Source organism: Drosophila elegans, unplaced genomic scaffold (genome assembly GCF_018152505.1).
Source record: "Drosophila elegans isolate 14027-0461.03 unplaced genomic scaffold, ASM1815250v1 contig_183, whole genome shotgun sequence".
NCBI classification, from domain to species: Eukaryota; Metazoa; Arthropoda; class Insecta; order Diptera; family Drosophilidae; genus Drosophila; species Drosophila elegans.
In genome coordinates this window covers 6813371-6838295 of record NW_024545550.1, presented here as the reverse complement: position 1 = coordinate 6838295, position 24925 = coordinate 6813371, and the positions used below count along the sequence as shown (strand labels likewise).

The 24925-nt window shown below is 37.5% G+C and overlaps 1 protein-coding gene across 1 annotated transcript in view; it reads left to right on the top strand.

Annotated features, from left to right (window-relative positions):
• Positions 1-24925, top strand: part of LOC108144867 (myb-like protein AA) — a 31432-nt gene that overhangs the window by 6096 nt on the left and 411 nt on the right. Inside the window, exons 2-4 of the mRNA XM_017270018.2 lie at positions 20132-20754; positions 23514-23766; positions 24251-24454. Coding sequence (XP_017125507.1) covers positions 20132-20754; positions 23514-23766; positions 24251-24454 — 1080 coding nt within the window. The remainder of the gene's footprint in view (positions 1-20131; positions 20755-23513; positions 23767-24250; positions 24455-24925) is intronic.

Sequence of the window (24925 nt, the reverse complement as noted above, 5' to 3'; positions counted from 1 at the left end):
TTTGTTTAGCAGATAGGGGCTTTTAGAATTATTTAAAAAGGTGTGTAACAGTAGGCAGCAAAAAATCTTTTGTTATGAAACCATAAATATATATTGTTGCATACCTTAAACTTGTAACACCCTTTTACAATATAAAATTTAGTTTGATTTCAGTAAAAAAAAATATTATTTAAGTAATATATTTCACCCGCTTGAGTGACATATTTTTTCACTGTGCCCGAAGTTAATTATAGCCGCCAATCTGCTGGCCAGAAGGCAGTGCCACGCCAACTTCCCGTCCAGTGCCTCAAGTATTGCACTTGGCATAATTTGTGCAGCCGGCAGAAGCTCGTATATCAGACAGCAGGCGACGGTCTGCGGCAGTTCTCTCTGCTTCAGCTTCTGAATTCGACAACTCAGCGAACTGAAAAGCGGCGAAAAAAGCGGCGGATAAATCCATGGTGGAGAAGATGGCCAGGACAGGGTGAATCCCGAGGCGGGAATCCGCCAACGAGGTCAACGACAGGCCAAACTGGTCGGCAGAGAGCAAACTTCAAGTGTGACCGTGGGTCTGTGTGTGTGTGATGGCCAACACTTGGTCGACAATAAAACAATTAAACGCAAAGTCAACATGGCGAGCCAAAAAAGTTAACTCCACTCGAACGGCCACGCCCAATCCGCCGCCCCCGCCCCCCAGAAACCGCCACCGCCCCCAATGAATTGAAATGGGAATCGAAAATGGAATGCAGCTGGGCCAAATGCCAGTGCCATTTGAATGCAACCAACGCGCTACATGCGGCTCGCTATTGCTATTGCTTTTGCTCTTGCTTTTGCTACTGCAGCAGCTGCATTTGCCACGGGGCGTATACTTAATCAAAACCAAAACATTCGTATACGCCACCGCAGTTGGCGAACTTGTTGGGTTTTTGGCCGTTGGTCTGGGCCAAGCGGCAACTTTAATTGGAATTTATGGTTCGACATTATGCTGGACTATATACTATATATGTGGATCTCATCGCTCCTTGAGACTTTTCCGCACTTTTGAGTTTTCTCCGGGTGCCGGTTGCGTCATTTGCGGGACTTGAATACATCTCGCCTTGAGTGACGTTATCCGTGGAAAGTTCTTACACGCGCCGCACAAAACGAAAAAGGGGAATACTATCCGGTTTCCTGTCTGCAAGTGGCAAGGATATGGTCGCGTCTTCTTCGCCCCACACACTTCGAAATAAAGATGAAGCAACACAAAACTTGAATATTATCTAAGAATATGTAAAAGTGTTCAATTTTGGTCTGATAAATATTTGAATCCAGAAACAACGGTAATTTTCCTAAAGCATAGTTTTGGACACCTATTGACTTAACTAATTTTTGAGGGCTGTTTTCATTCTAAAGATTTTTCTTTTATAAACAAACAAATTACAAATTGGTATCTTATTTTAAGAATCATTCTTCATCTTACAATAGAGATTATCTTTATGTCCGTTGCAAGTAGCGTCCTAATTCGTATGTTCAAAACTCAATTTGCTAGGCTTTCCCCTTAAGGACACTAAATCTCGAAAGCACCATCTAGTTTGTGTTTTCGCATTTACCATATAAAACCAAGATTTACAATCTCCGGCTGCAGCCAGAAAGTGCATAACTAGACACCAATGGTAGTCTCAACCGCATTATCAAATCTTCATCAGACCCAGAAGGCCCTCAAGGATATTAACCCATGGAAAGCCCTTCACTCACCACGCCCACCCAATTGGAATTTAAATCGTTTTGTGGGCGTGTAAGCGCCTGTCTGCTGTTGTCTGCTTCTCGTACATAACGAATGGTTGCCCATCAATTGTCCCTTCGAGCTTCGGGCAATTGCAATTTGTGTCGCCCGATAATTGTCCGGTAACAGGACAAGTGCAATCGTAAGCTGACCTCCTTGCAACGGGCTGCTTCCTGAATATAAGACCCACCCGGAAAGGGAAAAGGGAAAAGGAGAATGTCGTCGTTCGCTCAACCATAAAATAAAAGATAATCATTATTTTCCTAAGATTGAACATAAATTCTTCGCGTGCGCGCTCCACCATTAAAAACGTGGTGCAGCTTCCCCGGAAATGCATCAAAATTCGCTGCCTGCCTTCGTATCAGTTTCAGTGTCTGCGGAGCGGAAATGCGCTAGCGCACAGGAAAAGGAATAAAGCACGAACACACATATACGGTGTTTATACGATGGTCATCAATTCATGAAATGGGAAAATACGTGTGTCCACGAGCACCCTTTCATGTATTCGCTTACACATGAAAGTTGGCTAAGAATTTCGACCAAATGCATGAAATGGAGAGGTGCAACCAACTTAACTCTCTATAAATAATGTGTTTTTTCCTATTCGCTTTGGCGATGGTTAAAATACTAATAATCAGATAAAACAATATTACTAATAGAGTTGCCAGACATGGAAATTATATGGGGACTTCATTTTACACGTCTGACACCTCTGCTAATATAATTTCAAGTATTTTTTTTTGTTTGTATCACATAAACAGGGGCTATTTTGATTTTATGTTTTCAAGAATTCATGAAATTCATAGTATAAACGAAGTAAAAGCCATCTCACAGACTACCCACACATATATAGTTTGCAGGATACAGCGGTAGCCCGTGGCCTTTCCAGTTTTCAGTAGCTGCAGCCTGCAGGACATGTGAGTGTGGGCGAATGAGTGCTGGGGCGTTAAGAATGCAACGCCTGCAGCTGCTATAGACCGGATGCAGCTCATTTCACTTGGCCAAGCAACAAAATGCAGGCCCAGGACTCGCATCCTGTTCCCCATCCATTCGGCTTTCGGAATCCCCCTCTCATTTTTATCCCCCAGGATGACGATGATGAAGAGCGGGATAAAGACACACTGCCGGGTTGATTTAATAAATTTCCAAATATTTTCTCGCAAAATATTTTACTGCATGCACGCGACTGAAAGTCAATTTAATAAACTGTTAAACAAAGTGCAAAGCCAACGGGGAAAATTCATAGAGGTAGCTATGGCAACAAAAGGGGAATACCCTTTCTTCTGAAATTGAGAAAGGTAAACGAATAAACAATCGTGGAACACTAAACAAAATATCATTCGAAATGTTGTATTAAGTTATTTAAAGGTAAACGAATAAATATTTGTGAAACTTGTGGCATAAAGCAATTACAAATTGTTGTTTTTTTTTAAGGTTAACCTTTATCGCACTTTAAAATAAAACTAAATTAAGTCTCAATCAAGTCTCTAAATTTACTCAATTGAAATATTTATTTTTATATTTTAGGACGTGAAAACTTGTCAGGCCTTCCATACCATATACCCCATTGAGAGGTTAGGGTGCCGAAATGGTTGGGTAAAGTGTGCTAAAGTAATACGTAATGCGTTTGAGAGAAGCGGTGTGCATGTGTTTCCCTACATGTATTCATGGCTATATGTTTATGGGTGTGTGGATGTGTGGGTAAGTGTGTGGGTGAGTGAGCATATATCGTTCGCGTGCTCGACGACATCTTCCATTAAAACTTAAAAAAAGTTCGCTCGCTTAATTAAATGTCGCATAAAATGAAATCTTGAAACATTTTTCAACCACAAAAATAAAAGGAGCCTTGACTTTTCTTCTTTTACGTTTTACAACCTCTCTTCTCCTGGCGAATTTTCAACCAGCAATCCAGTGGATTTTCCCCTCACTTCTCTGATTTTCCAACCTCCCCCATCCACTTAAGTCCATCAGCGTGTGGCGCCGATGTCGAAGTGATTAAATTGAGCAACCATTAAAATAAATATGGCGACAAATGGTTGAAGTGGGAGTTGGGGCTAAAGAAGTGAAAACGAGGGGCGTGGCTCATTAAGTGAAAATTGAAGGGCGTGGGGGAGAGAGATTTTCTCGGCTGGAGTAATGATGTTTGGCCCCAGCTTATCCTCTGTCCCCAGAAATTATGCGCAAACTTGTGAATGATGTGCGCCGTCTGCCCCGCAAATTTTTAATAACTTTTGGAAAGAGGAGAGATGAAAAACTCTGAATTTCCAGGCGGGTCTGAGCTAATTGAAATCAATTTACCAGCCAATCGACTGACTCCATGTCGATGATTGGGTCAGAAAGGTCAGTTGCTCAGCTATGAGTGTGGCAACAGCTCCTTGAGCTTCTTGATGGTTGTGAGTCCTTATCTTCTTTCCAGCCATTTCTATCTGGTACTCGACACTCGAGAGCGACAAGCGGCCTTGTTGAGTGCTGACCTAACTGTCATTGGGAGTGGGAGTGGGTGTGGGCTGCTGCTGTCTCTTTGCCAGCCCATCAGACCCACCAAAAGCCACCTTACCAAGCTGGCAATCAAGCTAAAAGCACCTGGCCGAGCCCTAAGCTTTGCTTATTTGTTTGAGAACTAATGGGTGGTAAATATGGCTGAAAAGTGTGTGGTGGTGGGCGGTCCATTTGGTCCATTGGTTGGACCCGTAAATCTTTCTGCACACTTTAGCAATTTGTACATAACCGCCGGCATTTATTGTCACTTTTAGCTGCGAGTTCACCACCCTGGACACCCCCGCCACCCCAAAAAGCCCATCACGTTTCGCTATTTACATTCACCACGGCCTCATTTTTGTTGTTTTCCTGCTTTTTTTGCTTGAGCATTTTTTGTTCCTAGTATCCCATAGATAAAGTCATCTTCTTCGTTTGCAGCCGCAGGCTGTCCAAAGAAGACCAAGAACTTTATTTGCCACCGAACCGCCAAATGGCAAATGTCACGTTGCGGACTTATTAGCGCGTTTTTCCCGTCCTGATAAAATGTCGCTGGCAAAATGAGATTAAATAGGACTCTCTCTTTCTATGGCTAGGTAAAAAAGTACACGACCATCTTGCTGCGCACACAGAGATTTGCATATTTTTGTCTTGAATATTTATCAAATTGCTCATACGCATAGTGGCCAGTGACGGAATTTTGTGATTTATGATGGGGGTGAAGTAAAAACTCCCAGATAACACATTTACAAAATAAGAAAATTAATTTGTATATTAGAGACATAATTTCTTTATTTCAGAAAACGTTTCTATTGTTTTGGGTTGTCTTAATTTTAAAACTAGGCAGAGCATGTTTAAAAAGGAATATTCATTTTCTAGAATATATTTATATATTTTTGGCTCATTTGTTAATTTTTTTTGCTAATTTCTTTCTAGCTAGGCAACAAAAATTATACGACCATCTTGCTGCGCACACTGAGATTTGCATATTTTGGTCTTGAATATTTATCAAATTGCTCATACGCATAGTTGCCCAGGGGCTGAGTTTTGTGATTTATGACAGGGGTATGTGGGAAGTCAGGGCGGTAAAAACGCAGTACTGTTGATGAATTACTGGCCGTAATGATGCATCATTATGTGAAACTAATTGCGGGCCTGGCCCAAAGTCAGTCAGTCATTTGGCATTGTCAATTACCACCGAGCCAGCGAGTCAGTTCCCTTCATAAATTAGCTGCGCTGATCGAATGAAAGTTTCATCAATTGTTTATTGGGCCATGGGCTCACACTCGACTTAACCTATATATCAAAATCACGCCGTGGATTTTCTGGGGCAGATGTCACATTTAATTGGATTTTCACATCGGCCTTTGTTTGCTTTTGGGCCCAGTGTCCTAATAAGCTATTAAACAGGCGCCCCAGGCGAGAGTTTTCTCCCTGCCGAGAAGAGCATAATTGAGGACACCTCCTCCCGCTCTCTCGTCGACTTTTCTCCCTTTTCCTGAATTACCCACAGGACATAAATAACACGAGGACTTCCGTTTGCCATAAAAGTGACGCGCCGCTTGGCCAAAAGGCGAAATGGCGCCCTGAATTGCCAATGACAACATTTCCGTTCCGAGGACAACAAGCTCAGGCCTGCAAATCGTAAATTTCAATCAGTGGAGCACTCGACTCTCACTCGATTTCGATTTTGATTTAGTTTTCGATTCGCTCCCCTCGAAAATCTCAGCCGAAAAGTGACAAACATGCGAGTGCCACGCCCCTTGCCAGATGTGTTTTAATTGCCGAATTCACAAATTTGCAGAGCACTGAAAAAAAACAAGCTATATTATAAGCTTTAAGTAGGGCTCAAAAAAAAAATAAATTAATTGAAATTGTACTTCAGTGTTTGAGAATATTTAAGTGAAAAAGTTTCACATATTATTAGAGAATATTTTATTGAACCAACTTTATTAGACTTAAATGAATGTCTATAAAAAAATCAAAAATCATGAATTTTTTAATTTAAAAAATAAAAATAGGCTCAGCTAAACTTTTTAATTTTCTTAAGTATTAAATATCATTTGTGCATTTAAAATAAATAAATATTAAATTAAAAATGTAATGTAAATACAATTACAAAAGTACTGTATAGTTAAGGACTTTTTAATTACATTTCATTTTATGTAATATCCAAAGGCAAAAGATAAATTTCTGAAAGTTCAAAAACATTAAGCAATGTCATAACTAATTTTAATTTACAAAGATTAAGTTAAAACCTATTTTGTTAAGTGCATCTGCAAGGGCAGCTGAATCCAGAACCCCATAACAAGTTTGCCAACTTCACGCGAAGTGAATGTGTTGCAATATAACTCGTAAATCATTAAAACTTCGCTCGTAAAAATAGGCCAAACGCAGGAATAGTAGGGAACGAAGGGTGTGGGGCTTAATATCGCGCCATAATAGTTGTCCTTGGCTCTTCAGGTTGATCGAAAAACTTTTACCAAATCATTCCGGCAAATTGCCATTGAAAATAACAGCCTAACCGCCGGCAATTTATGTCTCAATTTTTTGACTAATTGTCTGAATTCCAGTTGTTATCGCAGCTTGAAGATGCTTTAAGCTTGTCTTCAGCCAGACAAAGTGAAAAGGAAATAGGGTTGGAGATATAAAATCCATGTTTCTGCAACGCCCAATTTATATGCACATAATTATGGGGGAAAACACTGATTATACTAACTTAACAAGCTTTCTAGACCGCTTCGCAAAAATGCTTTTTCAGATGCTCAGGTACGCGGCAGTTCATCACCATCAAACGGCAAGTCCAATAATAATAATAATAATATCAAAGTTAATTAGCGGACATCAATCATGCGATTATTTCATTTCATTTATTTGACTCGGAAAAATTGATTCGCAGCCAGACAAAAGAGCAGTGAGGTGCCGGGAAATCGGCAATTAATGAGCAACAGTTGATTAAAAAGCATGAAAGTAGCAGCCTTATATACGAGTTATAATCAGACAGTTTATGATGATTGAATTTCTTCAATTACTCATTTCGCCCAGTTTATTGGCGAGCTTAAATACTAAAGGTACTTAAAAATGGAAATTTAGTGGCTTAGTTGATTTTATTAAATCGTTGACCACGCGTGAAAACAATAGGAAAATTAAGAAGCAAATATGTTTATTAAATATGTTGAAAGGGGCCACAAAAAGTAATTAGTTGTATGTTAATTATAAACCTCTGTGGGCTGGTAAATGCTATTTATTTATTTTAGCTTCATTAAATTTCATTAAAATGTTGTTATTTATAATAAATCGATCGTTTAATAAAATTAATTCCGCTTTCCTTGGATTTCTGCTAAATTACCCAGTTCGAATTTCAGTTGAGCGAAAAATCATAACAAAATTGGCAAATCCCATCGAAACAATCCGAAGTTTTCCTTTCCAAATAAAGCGAGAGCTCTCAACTCGTAAATGTATTTATGTGCTTTGTATCTTTGATTTGTTTTTAATGCGACTCTCGCTGCTGAGGCAATAAAATCTTTTGACGGACAGTGTCAACATGAAAGAGACAAGCTGAGCGTCTGAGAAAGGGACAGATTGAGAGGCTGAGAAAGGGACAGACTGAAGACAGAGTAATCTGCTGCGCACACACGTTTCAGTGGTAACCAAATTCGTGAAGTAGCGGCCAGCAAGCGTATAAAATTATATTGAAAAATTTATACACAATGTACCATACAAATATGTATATATTTTCGGGACGTTTATGACTAAGTAGCCTGCATGTGTGCAAATGTGCAATATAAACTTTTATGCCATACACAGTTTTTATTCACCGCCACTTGACCTTTTTCAATTTTTGGGCCCTTCTTGTTGTATCTTTATGAACAAGTAGGACGTTAAACGAGTTATGGTTTTTGGCTTTTTTCGGGCTGACAGAACGTAAAAGGTTTATTTGCTACAATTCGGCTTAAATGTGGATGAGATGAAATTTAGATGTGAACATGAATCTCACTATGTACTGATTTGTTATTTTTTTTATTGTATAAACTAAATAGACAATATCTAAAAAATAATTTTTATCACATAAATCCAATTATCTTTTATATTAAATATTTAATATTCTTTGTGACCTGGTTTTGTTATTATGGTGTGTTTTGGTGTATTTTAAGCCAAAAAAAAAACACCATAATCTTATATTAAATTATTCATTTCAGTCTGCTACCCTATTTGTACACCATAGAAGGTTAATTTCCGTTTGTTTTTGATTGATTTAGGGTAGTACCGGATATATTCCCCTTAATAAGATCATTCGAGTGACCCAGAAACATGTGGTATTCCCCATATTTGGTGAAACCCCTGTTTGGCGTCGCAATTTGATGTCATTCAAAAATTTAAATTAATTTTCCAGCCATGACAGGGCAATTAACTGCGTGTCCTCGCTGCTTGCCAGCTTAATTCTTTGAAACTAGATTTTGCGCATTCCGTATGTGAACTCGTACGCAAATGTGCATAAATCAAAATAAATTTGCCAAATCACGAACTTAATATAAATGTCAGCAGAGTAAAAGTAGCGTTGACGGGCGGAGAATTTTTGGTGGAAATCCCAGGGGGAAATACTCATTTTGCATGTCCTTAATGTCGCCGCTCTTTGCGTTTACTTATGCATTACGAATTACTTGCGACTTTCTTGCAGTTGTCGCTTTCGTTTCCGCCATTGGCCATTTCCCATTTCCCATCCGGTAGCCGTTTTCCCCGATTTTTCTCCGATTTTCTTTGTTTGTTTTTTTTTTTTGGGAGCTGCACGCGCGATTTTCGAAGCCATTGGATAAAAGGGAAATCGAAATTAAACTGTCCAAGGGGCTGTGCAGACCAAAAATTTACGACCGTGCTAAACGTGGCCCAGACACAGGAGCTTTTCCACCCGACCATTTTCCCCCATATTTGCCCTGCTTTTCCGCTTATCCCGTGGCCATACCAACTTCGAGCTGCGTGTCCTTTCATTTGGCCGCAAACATCCGCTCAGTGAAATGACTTTGTGGCTGGTTTTACATAACCCTGACAGACAGTCGGAGAAAAACGAAAAGCGAAAGCGAATGCAAAAAGATTATAGCAGAGGGGGGCTTGCAGGATTAAGTCCTTGTGGGACTTGCATGTGTGCATTTGATTTTTGGCCAACATGAATGTTAAATGCGCATTTGTTTCCGGCCAACGAAAACTCATGATTATTTTATTGAGCTCTTTCTACGGCTTCTCGTTTCTATTCCCGCTAAAATTGGCTCCGACATGCATTTTGCCAGCTGATTTAGATGTGCCACAAAACCTCTTTGCATTCACATTCGCTGAAATCTCAGCCACTTTTATTCATACTTTTGCTTGCTGCAGATAGAAAAAATAGCCATTAATTTGTAGAATAATTTTTGAATTTTCCAGGGAAGAATTAAGCCATTTACTTGGACATCAAATTAAAGTACATAAATGAGTTTTATTTACTAATATTGAAACAAGGGGCTGTGAAATATATCGTAAACTAATATTTTGTTAACTTCTTGTCGTACCTACATTTTAATTTATAATCCAATAATAAGGAAAAGCTCACAGACTATAATTATTCTAATTTTTTTTTGCAGAACCTAACAGAATTATTTTTATTTGCTTGAATATTTCATATTAGAAATTGCATTAAAAAAAATAGTTTTGTCTAATAGTTTATAACACAAACTACAAATTCGATCCTTTTTGGTATTATTACCTCATAGTATTTGTATCTCACTGTGCATTTACACATGTGGCTCGACTAGACTTGAGTGGCTTTTCCGGATCGCTGCACGCACAAATTGCCACTCGAATGGCTGGCTTACCTCTACAGCATCTGTATCTTTGTGTATTCGCATCCGTATCTGAATCTAAATCTGAATCTGCAACTGCTTCGCTCTATCTTTGCAAGTGCGAGGGCAGAGAAGTACAAGTATCTCTGCATCGCTGGCTCGCAACTGAATTTGAAGGAGCACAGCACAATATGAATATACATTGCCTTAACCCGTATGGATTTCAACTACTTGGTAGCTACTTAGCTGGCAATCTCGAGTAACACAATTTCGAAATTGTGAAAAGGGTTGCCACTGGCATTATCCGCTTCGGCTGTTTGAACTTTCATGACTTGGGCACAATGTAAATACAATCAAATCCTCAAAAACCCCAAATAACGACACGAAACATGTTCAGATTTTGGGTTCCACTCTAGCAGCAGGCAAAATTACTCTTCAACCTCAATCAACGTAAATACAGCAGAGGGTCAGGTCAGGAATAACGTCATAGAGAGAAGTAATAGAAGTCCTAAGACCAAGCTATTCAATACAATGTTTGTGAAATTATAAAAGCTCAGGTGACGCTGAAGGTTTTACGAAAAAATAATGCGAAATAGAGGACATGGGCAAAGTCTAGAAACGAAAACCATCGAAAATCCTGAACCATATCATAAATATAACTACATCATTACTTATATATATACAAAAATATATTTTGAGTTCCAAAGTCAGTGAAATTCATTTCGGAAAAAGACTTTAATTTTTTTTTTTGCGTAATTTCTATGGAAAAATGATTTCATTTTTATTGTAATTTATAAAATATACTATTGGATTTTTTTTAGTAAAAATTTGGAATTAATTTTCAAATTTTTTAAGCCGACATAAAAAAAAACATAGTGAATTGCTTCACAGCATTTATTTGAACAAAATGAAGCTTCTTAGAAAGAGAATTGCACAGAGCTCACATCAAAGAGAAGCTCGGAATTTGTTTGTGCTCACAGGTTGATGAATGGGGATACATTTGGAGTGCATTCCAGGCCGTGGGCATAGCTCGCAACCAAATGCCACATAGATACGCCCGGCCTGTCACATTTATGGGGGTAAAGTTTGAACATAAATTGGGCATATGTCCTCTGCCACCCACTTCATAGGAATTGGGGGAATGCAATCGACAAACGAGCCAAAGTTTGCTGCAAAAACTGCACACAAATAAACAAAGAATGACAATTTGGAAAGGCAATTTCGGGACCAGGACATGATTGTCATTAAGTCCTGCTTGCGACATAAATAGAGCAAACGGAAAATGAGTGGACGGAAGTGGGTCTCCTCACATGACACTTATTGTTGGCAACGCCTGCAACGAAACTTCAAAGGAGTTTTTGTTGAGCAAGTGCTGTAATGACAACAACTGGCTAAGCTGTAATTGCAAAACGTTTTTCTTGACCATCTGATATTTTGCAGCAAAGTGCAGGAAGTTTGTGTCCACTTCCGTTAGCTGATTGAAATGCTTTCTGGGCATCTACTATACTCCTCCTTCCTTGGTCCTATTCTCTGATGTAATCTGTGTTTCGTTTCGTAATCTCAGCCGGGGTGATAAATTGATGCACAAACCCCAAGGCAATGCCCAAAAGGATTTAATAAGAACAGCCGGCAAATATTTGCACACTTGAATGGCTCAGGGCGCCTTAACTTCATCAATGAGAGAGATTAAACTTTTGCTCGAAGGATGTCAAAGCATCAATTTGTCAGGCGACGACAACGGCTCAAAGGATTGTCGGCGGGGGGTGAAAATGAAAGCAGTCACAGGGCCACAGTAAAGAATATGCCAAAAAATATACATATCTATGGAAAAGCTTCACCATTTTTGTAGGAACCGAATGGAGTAAAAGGTACATTGCAAAAACTTAACTAAATCGATTATAAATCTCTTTTGGTGAAGCTCAAAAGTGGACAATTTAAAGTAAAATATACACCATACTTTAAAAATTTTAAAATATTTGTTTGCAAAATTGAACTCCAGAAGACTTTATCTTTCTTTTTTATCTTTATTAGGCAATTTATTGTTGCTAACTTCCATATTTATTATAGTTATTTCAGTAAGATATACATTTTATAAAAGCTCCACTTTGTATCGTGTACCTTTTTTAAATAATTCGGTTTTCTTATTTTGGGCAAAAACACTGTCTATAATGTACATGTTACTTTCTCATCACTATTTTGCCACGCAAACAACTCCATCGAAATTATGAAACAAGGGCAAAGACTTTTGTCATTTTGACATATTTTAATGCGAATTTACAACAGCCTTGGGCTTGGAGGGGGCTAAACCCCGGCCACTTGAGCCTGCCGTCCTCTGACAGTTGGTCAACTTTAATTTCCAGCCCTTTTCTTGAGCCAGGCCTTTGGGGCTGCCACCTTCTTTGCCCATTCCGGGCCACATTTAGTGTTGCCTACTTTTCGGCGCCGTTTCCCGGGCGACAGGCAGCGTAGTAGATTTAATAAATAAGTGAAGATTTCTGTTAGCCAGCTGCCTGTTATTGTTGGTGCGGCATACCTCAATCAAAGCATGTGCCACACAATTTATATATATGTATAAATTCATATATAGATATATATAGTAGAATGTGTTCCCCCTTTCAACAGGGTCTTCAATAATTTTTTACACACACGACAGACAGCTAGACTTGGGTCGCTGTCATGTTATATTCCCGTTAGGCGGTCCCCGGCACAAAAGGCCAAATTGCAAATAAGAAAGGAATAAAATGGAATAGAATAAAAAAAAATAACATGAAATAAAAAATGACTTGTGTAGAGGACTGAAGGTAGGCGATAAAATATTCTTTCACAGACAAAAATTCATAATTTACTAAGTTGGCCCTTGAACAATCAACTAAAAATGTATTATTGCATAGAACTTATCAACGTTCAATAATTCGGAGTTGTTAAGATGTATAAGTCCGTTGGTTTTTAGTGCTTATGTTTGGAAATTGATTTTAAGACCTAGTGATTTCGGTTGCACCTCCCGATATTTACTTTTACTTTTTATGGTTATGATACAATTGAAAAATCTAGTAAACATCAATGGACTTAATTTTAAGAAACATTAAAAAATTAATCACTTTTCATTTTAAGTACAGAAGTAAAAGTAATAAATAGTAATTGAAGGTATATTATCTGTGCAGTTTACCTTGTTCCCCAGATAAGAAGTTGCGCATACACCTCAGTAAACCCTATTTACCTCACCGACAAGGAGAGAATAATACGTTCAAGTGCCATTTATCTCACGCGGCCAAAACTTTCCATTGACTTTCACCCCGCACCCACGCATAAGTGTTGTAGCCAAGTGTGAATGTGCGGGTGAACTCTGCATATTTCCTCCTTCCTGCTCTTCACACTCACACACCCATACACTCCCCCTTCTTTGGCGTGAGCTAAATTGATTTGACAAATATTTTGCTTGGCGTTTATTACATTTTTTCTGTTCGCATCAGCATTGGGAAAAGGCTGCCGATCTGGATCTGCCCTTTTCAGAGCGAGTAACCCGTCGCTGGCAGGGATTACGCTCGCTATGGCAACAATTTCAATATGCTCCACTACCAGGCAGTCGCACTAATGCACTCGGAAAAAGTGGGCAGCATTTAAAAGTCAAAAAAATAAACTTACATTTCGAATCTTACTAACTGCAGAGATTGAAAAAATATATATTTTGAACATGAAAATATGCTTTAAAATATTTCAAAGTAATAATATAAGATAACTTAATGTTTATATATTTAAAAAAAAATGTTTATAAAATAACTTAGAATATTTCAAAACATAGTTTTAATGGTTTATAGAAACTTAAAGTTGAATATTTTAATTATTTTCTCAAAACCAAAATTAAACACAATTTTTTTTTCTGTGCAAAACTCTTGCTCTAACGCACACATACACCTATTATACGGCAGCAAGAATTCCACACGATGCCACAAACACATGCTTGGGGCAACATTTAAATACACGGGGTTGAGTAAGTGAATGAATGTGTTTGTGCGTGCGTTGATGGCATTGTTGTACTTGTTGCACTTGTTGCATTCCACACACACACACACACTAGGAGAGTTCATATAAATCAATATGGAAATCAAAGCGAGCCAAACAAACAGGAATTTTGGCCAGACACGCGAAACTTGCAAGGAGCGCCAATTCAAATGGAGAATTTATACCAAAGAATAAGAGTCAACGAGGAAATATGCTTTGATAAAAGTAAGGAAACCATATTGCAAGAGACAAAAATAGAATATATAAGCTCTTAGTTTTCATAAAAAACGCAGAGACAAAAAAAGAGAACTTACCAAACAAATATGTAAACAATGTTAATGTGAGGTCTGCCTCAAATCCTGTTTCATTGAAATGTATACTTGATTAATATTATTAAAAAACAAGAAAAGAAGCAATTTTTTTCTTTTATTTTTGTGATTGTTCTTATGGTAGCTATATGTTAAAGTCGTCCGATCCTGGTCAATCCGACTTAAATACTACTTGCAATAGACGACAGCTTTTGGGAAAGGTTCATGAATAAATTGGTTCCTGATTTCTATTGTCCTTAAATAGGCTCTCCAATTTTCAATTTATGACTGAATTCTGCAGGGTGTTTTACTCGCATTGTGAAATTAAAATCGATTGGTTTAATCTTGGTAGGATTTTCACATTTGCAACGGAACATGTCCGAACACAAGGGACTACCGATTTCACACAAAGGCAGACAACTGCTTAGAAATGGGATTGTAAAATTATGCCAGCTTTTGTGCCAATATTGGTACGCGGCATTCAACTCGACAAACCTGAAGAATTGCAGTGATTGTTCGACTGAGTTCATTGTTGGTCTGCTCAGTGATTGAATCTAGATATCCAGAGGTTGAAGGTCAGGGTAAGTCCTGTAATGCACTCGTTTAATGAGAGCCATAAAACGCAGAGCCACAAATAAGTCAGCGCGCCGGAAGAGCCACTAATTGCAGCATTAAGGCTCTAGACCACCGGTGAAGGCATCAGCCGGATCAAAGACTCAGTTGACAGAACCGGAGTGTATTTAACTTCTCTACCTGCATATGCTAACTTGTAAACAGTGCTGGCAAAGTACATTTTACCAAAAGTAGCCAAGTCAAGTCGTTAAAAACAAATAGAATAGATATCCAGAAGTAGATATGTGTAGTGCTCATTGTGTAACATAAACATTTTTGATAATTAGGCAATGAATATTAAAACAAATAATTAACTGGTGTTTTAAAACTATATTCCATATTGTATTTACATGCTTTCTAAACATTTTTAAAAATGGTAAATGAAGAATTCCTTTTTATATTCTTTAGTTTTTTTAAATTGTCATGATCAGAAATCGTTTTTTTATTAAATTAAATATTCCTTTGTGTTCTCAATGGTATTTTCGTTTTTTTCCCAATAAATTATAAAGAATTTCTTCTCACTTTTAAGATCAGAAGTCATCTGTTTAAAGATAGCTGATAAATATACTTGATATTATTACAGTAGCAAACTAACAAAAAGTTCTGTTAAATACTTTTATGAATTTAAAGCCCCCTAATCACTTAAATAGTTGCGGTTTCAAACTTTTGGTATTATCCAAATTCGGCTGGAAAACAGACATTTTACCAGCAATGCTAACTAGTTTCACCGCCCTCCCTTTCTTTCTATCCCTCTCGTTCCCTCTCTTTCGTTCTGCTGTTACAACACTGCGGCGACTTAAAGCGGCAAAAAGTGAGCTACGTGCAGATGCCTCACCTGTGATAGAGGTGATTAACAGGATTTGCAGGCAGCAAGGCAACCAATCTGCTACATGTACAAGTCCCTTCTGCCTGCGAGTGTGTGTGCGTGTGTGTGTGTTAACATGGCAACCGTTGATAGTAGATGGCACACATGGCGTATGCGTAACATCAAATCTAAGGGCTGCCCCTTGCGGTGGCTTTTAATTGAAATACCGGCCCCAACTTAAATTTGCGACATCGAAAATGCCAGAGAGCATTGACATGAACAACAAATTAATCCGAAAAACTTTGAAATTGGCAAACTTTGGGGCGATTAATTAAAATCGCTTCATGCCATTGATGAAACAATAATAGGAAAAAACCAATATTTGACAATTGCCAATAAGCGCACCAGACAGAGCCGAAAAAATAACAATAACAAGAGACACAGCAACGAAAACAAGGAGCGAGAGCGCAACAATTAAAACAAATCGAGGGGAGAATTGCAGGGGCTCTTGTTTTTGCAGATATAAAAACCACCAGCCCACACCTCCTTTTCCAAAAACACACCACTACAAGGATGCAAATTGGTACTCTACCCGCTTAGTTTTGTTGTTTTTCCGGCTGCTGCTGCTGCTGCTGCTGCTGCTGCTACCAATGCAAGGACCAAGTTTTCCTCGAACAATTGCCGCCGTGCTGGGAAATTCAATTGAAAACTGAAAGGTCACAAATTTATGCAATATATATCAGCACCACCGAACGTTACCCACATATGGTAAAGGTACATCGGCCGACTATATAGATATATGCATATTTGTCTGTCTGTTCTGGCCAGGTGAGCAGCTGAACATTGTCTGGCCCCATTGCAGTTTGATTGCAAAAATGTAATTGAATGGCAACAGCCAGGAGTCGAGCCAGAAAAATATTAAATAATAAACGAAAAAACAATCATTTGCATAAGGCTCGGGAGCATGGGTGCCAACTATGCGAAAACTAACACCATAAATTATGAAATTATATTTTCAATGCCCTAGCATTTGTTTGTGTTTTTGTTTCTACGTTCGTTTTTGCAACAAAAACATGCGGCACAAAAAGTAAACCATATTTCATAGCCATATTAAAATCGGGATTAGAACAAGTGATAAAGCTCTTTATTGTATTTTAATGAAAGTGCACCTTTAAGATAAAGTCATTGTCAAGAGAAAACCAGACAAAATAAGACCTGTACCTGTCACATTACATATATCTTAATTGATTATGGTCTGAAACAATATCACATTGTAACTCACGTTATCTATAAGTCAAAAACCAAACAAGATTAGGAGTTTCAAAAGATAGTGTAGCTTAAATGATATCTTAACTGATAAAGATCTGATAACAATATCACATTTTCACTCACGTTTTCGAGCTCGTAAATCATATATGTTAGGAAAGGTTATTGTAAACAGAAATCCACACAAGATTGTGTTAATAAAAAGAGATTATCTTGAAGATTTATTGTCATCAAATAAATTTAAAAAAATGTTGCTGGTTGATTAAAATTTCTTCAAGGAATTTCATAAAGAAAGAGTAAATAAAACATTGTTTAAGAAACATATTGCTTATATTTGCTAAACACAAGGCCTTTTTTTAATTTCATTGAAACTAAATATTTAATCGCGTTATAAAAAACACACAAGCCAAATATACTTTGCTCTTAGCCAGCTTGTCCTAAGAAATCGGCTTATTGGGCCCACTTTAAATCACAAAGAGAGTGCCCACGTCTAAGACAAAGCCACCTGTAAGCCCCAACAAACAGATAACACAAAAAGTCCGCCTCCAACACCATCACCACCTGGTGTTTTTCGGATAACAAAACTAGGGGAAATACAGGCCAGGAACAAAAAAAAAACGAAGGAAGAAGGAAAATAATTCAATTCCATAAACACTTGTTCACACAGTTCACGCAGATCACGCGGTCGCCTTCGTAATCTGCGACTTGGAGCGACTTGGGCGAAACTTCATCAACACAAATTGTGAATTCCATACAAATAGTTTGACAAACTTGCCGGCCGGCCCCCAAACTTGGATTTCCACAGACTCACAGGACGAAGGACTACGGAAGAAGGAGGGGCCCAGATAAATGAAAGAAGTTTTGTGGTAGGCCCGGCAAGAGCATAAAAGAAATCTTATAAATCCAGAGCGACAACAACACTTGCATATATCCGAGATACTTGCACATATAGCTATAGTCCCTATACAAGTCCATATAGTACACGGACAAAAATATTTATAATTATAAATGGTTAACAATGAGATAATTAACTGATAGTTTTAGAATGACTTTTGTTGTACTCTCAAAAATATTAAATAAATTAAAGATAACCAACCTCAAAGTCTTTATTTAAACTATTTAAAAAAGCCAACATTATTTAACGAAATGCGAAGACTTCAAAAAGATTAAGTGAATTAGCAGTAAAATAAAGCAAGTTTATTGAATGGTAGTGTTTAATAAATTTATACAATTTTAAATGTATTTTTTTGTAAATAAAATTAGGTTGCTCACTTTAAAATCAAAAAATTATTGACTTGAACTTTAAGAGATTTCAGTGACTCAATTTGAATTTATAAATTATTTTGCCGTGCATGTAAAAACTAGATTGAGACAAAAGAACTTGTAGAGCGGCAGGGAAAAGTGGAAACAGGAAGTGGAGCTGAAGCTGAAGCACAGTGCTTCATATCTTAGTTTTGAGCATTTCCGGCGCCAACTATTCGGTCACGTAGTGTGTGCTCTAATGAATGTAGCTGGTCGCTGTACGGCTCTGTATATCTGGATGGCTATATGGGATATATGGGATAGGATGCGCGTGCAGCATATTATCGCTAAAGGTCGCCCAACTATTTTCACTTGGGGCACTTTTTTTTGGACTCGACCACATAATCAGAGCCATCGCATCGCATCCCATCGCATCGCATAGCATCGCACATCCACAGCAGACACAAATACAGACATGTCTGAAAATCTTGCCCAAAACTTTCGGATCCGCGAGGAATGGGAATGGGTGGCATGGGAAAACCTCAGAGTGGAAACGAGGGGCGAAGCCACCCAAAAACTTTTCATCTTGTTTGGGTTCGGTTTTGCTCCTGACGTTATTCTCAACCATTCTCATCGCACATTGATTGTCAACATCCAGCAGGGAATCGAACTTTCGCTTTAGCCGACGCTGTGGGAGCTTGGAGGCTGTTTAAGTTTTTGGTTTCGTCAATCGGAATTTTGTTGAGTTCTTAGTTGAATTAGTGGTCGATTTTCGGATAGCAGCACTCAGCTACAAGGTTGAAGTTTAAAAAAAAATCAAAGTTTTCATACAAGCAGTTAATAAACTAGTACCTCTAATACTCATAAAAGTATGGTGCAACTATTGATATATTTCTAGAAATATTTAGCAATATTTCTTAAGAGGAATTTGATAACTGTATTGATTGGACATTGATTATAATCGCAAGGCTTTCCCCTAAGTATCTCAAACTTGATAAGAGCAAAACAAATACGTCACCTAAATAGCCATAGAACTCGAAATCGGGGAATAACAATAAATAAATACGTACTTGGAAAATTTCCAGGAACCAAAAGCCTATTATCAAATTAATTAATTTAGAGCTCTATAAAAATATATGGTTCGATTAAATAATTATCATTACTTGATAAGGAATTCAAATAAAGCAAAACAAAAGCACAAAATATTTCGGTTGAGCAATATACTTTAATTTTTTCATAAGGCTATCTATTTAGGGCAAAACTTGATTTATATTAGTGACCCGTAAATTAGGTTTTACATGAGCTTCCGATGCGCAAATATTTTCTAAACCTATTAAGAGAATTTGTAATTTCATAAAAAATTTAATAAACTGCTTGTAAAAATAGTATCTTGCATTAGTAAAGCAAATTAAAAAAAAAAACACAACAAGAAAACAAAGATATTGTGGACGAGCAATTTGTAGAAGTAAGCATTCCATATCTTTTTAAGGGTTTTAAGGGTACTTATGCATAGGGTTTTAAGATTTTAGTGCATAACCTAATAATATAATAATACGCAATTCCTTATTTACCAATCTAGTGGCCTGTAAATAGGATTTTCCATAAGCTTCCGATGCGCAAATACTGTTTTTATAAACCTATTTAGCGAATATCTAATCTCATGTGATAAATATTAATGCCCATGCATTGTTTGCCCTTTGAAAGAAGGGTACATATTTGCATGACAAAAACCCCCCTGAACAACTGTTGACACTTTGCAGTTTATTAGCCACACACAACAACACAACATAACACAACAATTGTTTAACGTTTCCGTTTGTGCCGCACCCTTCTTATCGCCGCCAATCTTTTTGTTTTTCGTCCACATTTGCAGCTGCTCCTGGCCGCCATTCTAGCTGCTCGCTGTTTTGGCAGTGGCTCTACTTGCGAGGAGGCCATGGAAATGGAATCGACAGGGCAGGGGCTCAGAAACAATAGGTACAACAACTACAACAACTACAACGATTACAACTACAAGTGGGATGTGGATGCTGATGGCATTGCAGATAGCTACGAGGACGACAACAATGACAACTATAACTACAACAAAGCACCGTCCAAATGGCAGCAGCAGCAGCAAAAACTCTACGGAAATCCCATCCACAGCATATACGACAAGCAGCAACATCTACAACGGCAGCAGCAGCAACATGAGCAGCAGCAGCAGCAGCAGCAGCAACAGCAACTTGAACAACAGCAACAGGGACAGTTTGATGATGATCCAGAGAATGCTCGCAATGACTTCCGTCTGCAATTGTCCGACTTAAATGCGGCCGTTCAAGGTGTGGGCAGGTTTGTTGTTGCCCAGGACAGCAGCAACAGCCAAAGCAACGGCAACAGCAACACCAATAGCAACAGCAACATCAACGACAACAGCAACTTTAAACGGCTGCAGCCACCGGAGCAGGAGCAATTGTTGCTGGCACGTCGCAGTCGCAGCAGCAACATAAACCAAAGGTAAGATAGAGATGAGAAAGGTAACATTTTATTTAATCTTATATATTTGAAAAAAATATATTTAAAGAGATAAAGAAACTATTTTTAAGTTGCTGCCAAACATGCTAAATGTTTAAAAAAAAAATTTTAATGGTACGTTTTTTTGGTATAATTGCTTACTTTCTTTTAGAAGTTTTTTCTTAAATGTTATTATCCGTTAAATAGAAGTAAATAAAAAAATAGGTATCAAAAAATAAAATCAATATAAATTATTTAAATAAGGCAATATAAAATTGGTTAAATTTTCTATTAGAAGTTTCCTATATTATTTTTGTTAAAATATTGCTTAATTTATTTTAAATTTGTTTGATAACAATATAAATTCTTTAAATAAGGTTATACAAAACTGTATTTATTTAATTGCACGTCTCAAAAGTTTCTTCTTTTACTTTGAGGAGTAGAGAATTTCTGTAAAATATTGTTTTATGATATATGTTATGATTTTATTGTTATTTTGATTTAAAGTATCCAAGAGTACAACAAGCTAGAAAACAGACACCACTGAATAAGAGCCCCTTTGAAGCCAGAACCGAAAGCTCAAACGAAAATGGTCAAAATTTGCAATAGTTGGTAGTGGGTAAATGGGTTTGTTTCACTTTTCGACTGCATGCAAATGGGTTCACAATCCGGCAAATGTGGCCGCACATGATTGGAGACGACGAAAAGGTATGAAGTCGTAGCACTTGGTCATGTGCCTGTTCCTATTCTGGTTCCTGTTCCTGTTCCTCCTGCTGCTCCATCTAATCCTAGTCGTGGCTCTGGCTTGCTGGTTGCATACCAAGTAAATGTCAATGCTGACATCCCATGACGTAAGCGTGAGCACAAACGTAAGCGCTTAAGCTGATTCCTCCAGTCGACTGGGCTTTATCCCTATCCCCTTTGTCGGACTGAACGAGATCAGGAGCTGCAAGGATCATGTGCATTCTGAGCCCGGGATTACCTAATCGGCGTCTTGCATTCACCAAAAATGGATGCCAAACGATAGCTGAAGCGACACAAAGAAATTCAACCAGAAATATGACTGAGGAAAAATTTCAAAAGGAGTATACCCTGAAATAAAAACGGGTATCCATGGTTTAGTTTGTTGGCTCTGAAAAATAATAATAAATTAATAGAGAAATATGACTGAAATAAATTATTTAAATAAGTATACCCTGCAATATAAAGGTCTTTTCATGATTTAGTTGGTTCGAATTTAAAAATAAGAAATAAATAAATATTTATAAATACCTAAACATTTAAGATGAAAGTCTAATTGGGGTTTCCTATATCTTTAAATAAGGCATATTAAATCAGTAGCTAAAGCTTAAATTATATCGTCATGTACCCTTAAAGCAATTTAACAATACTTACAGCTTTGTGTTTAATGAATGGTAATAACAGATAGCTAATACAAAAATGTTTGCAAGGAAAAGTTAAGTTGGGTAACCTTTTTAATAAACAATATCTTAAACCTTTTTATTTAAATTCTTTATAGAAATAGTTTAAAAATGTACTCTAAAGCTCATTCCAGACTTTGTAAACATAAGCTTACTGTCAGACCGAATCGATTTAGATTAAATCCTCACAAAGCAACAAGATAAGCCCCTCAATTATTCACTTGTATCTGTCACAGGACCACAAAACAGTATTATACCCCCTTCTTTTTTTGTGCTAATTTAAAGCAGCGCTCACCTCACCTCAACTATTCCAGCTGCATTCATCTCAAAACATTTTCGCAAACTTTGCGACAAAACTATCAAAGCCGTTGTTGCCCTGAAAGCGCGTTTCAAAAATGCCAACGCCGCTGGATCTGAAAGCTAAAGCTTCGGGGCAGGAAGAATAGGGAAAGCGGATGGGTATAGGGTTTTGGATGATGAAGAAAATAAGGGTAAGGGTACGGGTATGGGAGCTGCACTATAGCATCGACAACGAAAAAGGGAAATCCGCTGGCAGCCAACGACGTCCGCGAAGTGGAGAGCTTTGTGCGCGCCACAGGCTCAGAACAACGCCGTCACTACCGAGCACCTCCTGCCCCCCAATCTCATTCCCAGTCCCAATCCCATGCAACAATCCTCAGACAAAGCCGCGCGCCATAGCGAAAGCTGAAAAATTCATTGGCATTTGCTGCAGTTGAATGCAGAATGATGCGCTTTTGTTGGCCAGCTGGAAAAATTGCAGAAAGAAGCGGCGACCATGCAAATAACAAACGTCAAAAAGAAATTTATTTTTTTAAGCCATACCACCGCCGGCATTATAACATAGAAAAAATGTTTTGAAAAAGTTTTGTGGTAAGCTAAAAAATGCTTTTGATATGTACTTTTTCTATTTATTAAATCATTACATATCATATTTTTTTAATTCGACTTTTGATTGCTAACAAAAAATGTTATTTTTCGCAACTTTTTTGATATTTGTTTTTGACTAGCTACAAATATGTTTTTAAGCGAAATGCAAATTGAAAGGGTCTGCATTTTCAAGTATGGGATAATTAAGATCGACATTTATTTAAAAAAAATATTATTTTATAATTTACCTTTTTTTCTACACAATTTTATTTTTTATATATATGGTTTTGTAGTAATTTTAGCTGTGTAAAACCGCTTTTGCAGTCATTTCCGCTTGCCTGCGGAGACATCAGACAGCAGTGGAGGCAAAAAGTAGCTCCAGTGGGCCGCGAGCTGTGAGGGGCGCTAATTCATGGCCAAAACTAACAAATTTCCATGCATATGCAATTTCAGGGCAGCCATGGATGAAGACGAAGCCGAAGCTGGAGAACCAGGTCAGCGGGAGTACACTTACAACGAGTTCCCAGCAGCTGACGTCCCCGAAATCGTGGACATTGAGGGCGAGGAGGATTATGCGGGTCAGGATGAGGAGGCGGATGAGCTGAGTTCCAACCTGCCCTACGGAATCCAGAATGTGCGCAAGCGTCGTGTGCGCAGTGTTATGCCACCGGTTCCTTTTCTGGGTCCCAATCCCAGCTCAGATGGCGTAAGTACTTAAATAAATAAGTCGTGATAGTAATTAAAAATGTAAATTTAACGACAGTAAATCCTGATTTTCGGACAAAGTTATTAATGTTTTGACCTTAAAAAAACCAAACAAGACTAAAAGTACACTGTGATTTTTTAAGATGTTATAATGTACTGCTTTTAATAACAGTTCAGTTATATTTAAATATTAAAATTTAACAATTTGTGTGCACTTAAAAAGGTTTAACCTCAGATAAAATTTAAAAATATATTTCTTTTAAGATTCTAAATCTATTGATATTAAAAAATATTTAAATTGACTTTTTTTAAATTTATAATTTACAATAAATAATCATTTCATGGTACTCTTTTTATTAAAATAAATATCAAATGGCAATATTTTTATAAATTTCAGGGATATATTGTAAATGGTGTAAATAAAATAATTATTGTCTTAGTCTAAAATATCTTTTTTAATTGAAAGTTCTCTAACTCATTCACAGGTGGTAACCTATCAATCGCTGTGCCCCACGAATCGTGTGACCGTGAAGTTGGAGAGCGGCGACTACCGACCCAATCACTACGTGGAGGTGACCTGTGCCCACAGCTACTCGCCCCAGCCATCGAGGACCCACAACTACGAGTACGGATACAGGGGCAATGAACTGCTCCGAGCTCTGCTCTCCGAGCGCGGTGAAAAGCGAGAGGTGGGTTAAATAACTTAAGCAATGCTTATATACCCATGAAGCTACTACAAAAAATATGTATTTTATAAAACGACTATATTTTAATATGAATATTTTGAATTTTTAATCTTATATGGCAGCTGTATGATATCACGGTCCGGTTTTTATTAAATTAATAGCGTAGTTCTGAAATAGTAGTCCATTATTATGTTCGTAAACATTTATACATCTCTGTATAACATTGCTGCCAGATTTTTAAATAAACTAAAAGCGGAGTATATTGGTTAAAATGAAAAATCAAGAAAGTTTTTTTCATTTCATTTTCTTTTCTAATTATTCCAATATAAATAATAATAATAATATAGAAATAAGAAGAAACGGAAAGAGGGCTATGGCTAAATCGATACTTCATAAGGTTGTGAATAAAAAGTTTTGACTAAAATGGTAAATTTTTACTAAGATAAAATAAAAACAGATAATTAAAAATACTCT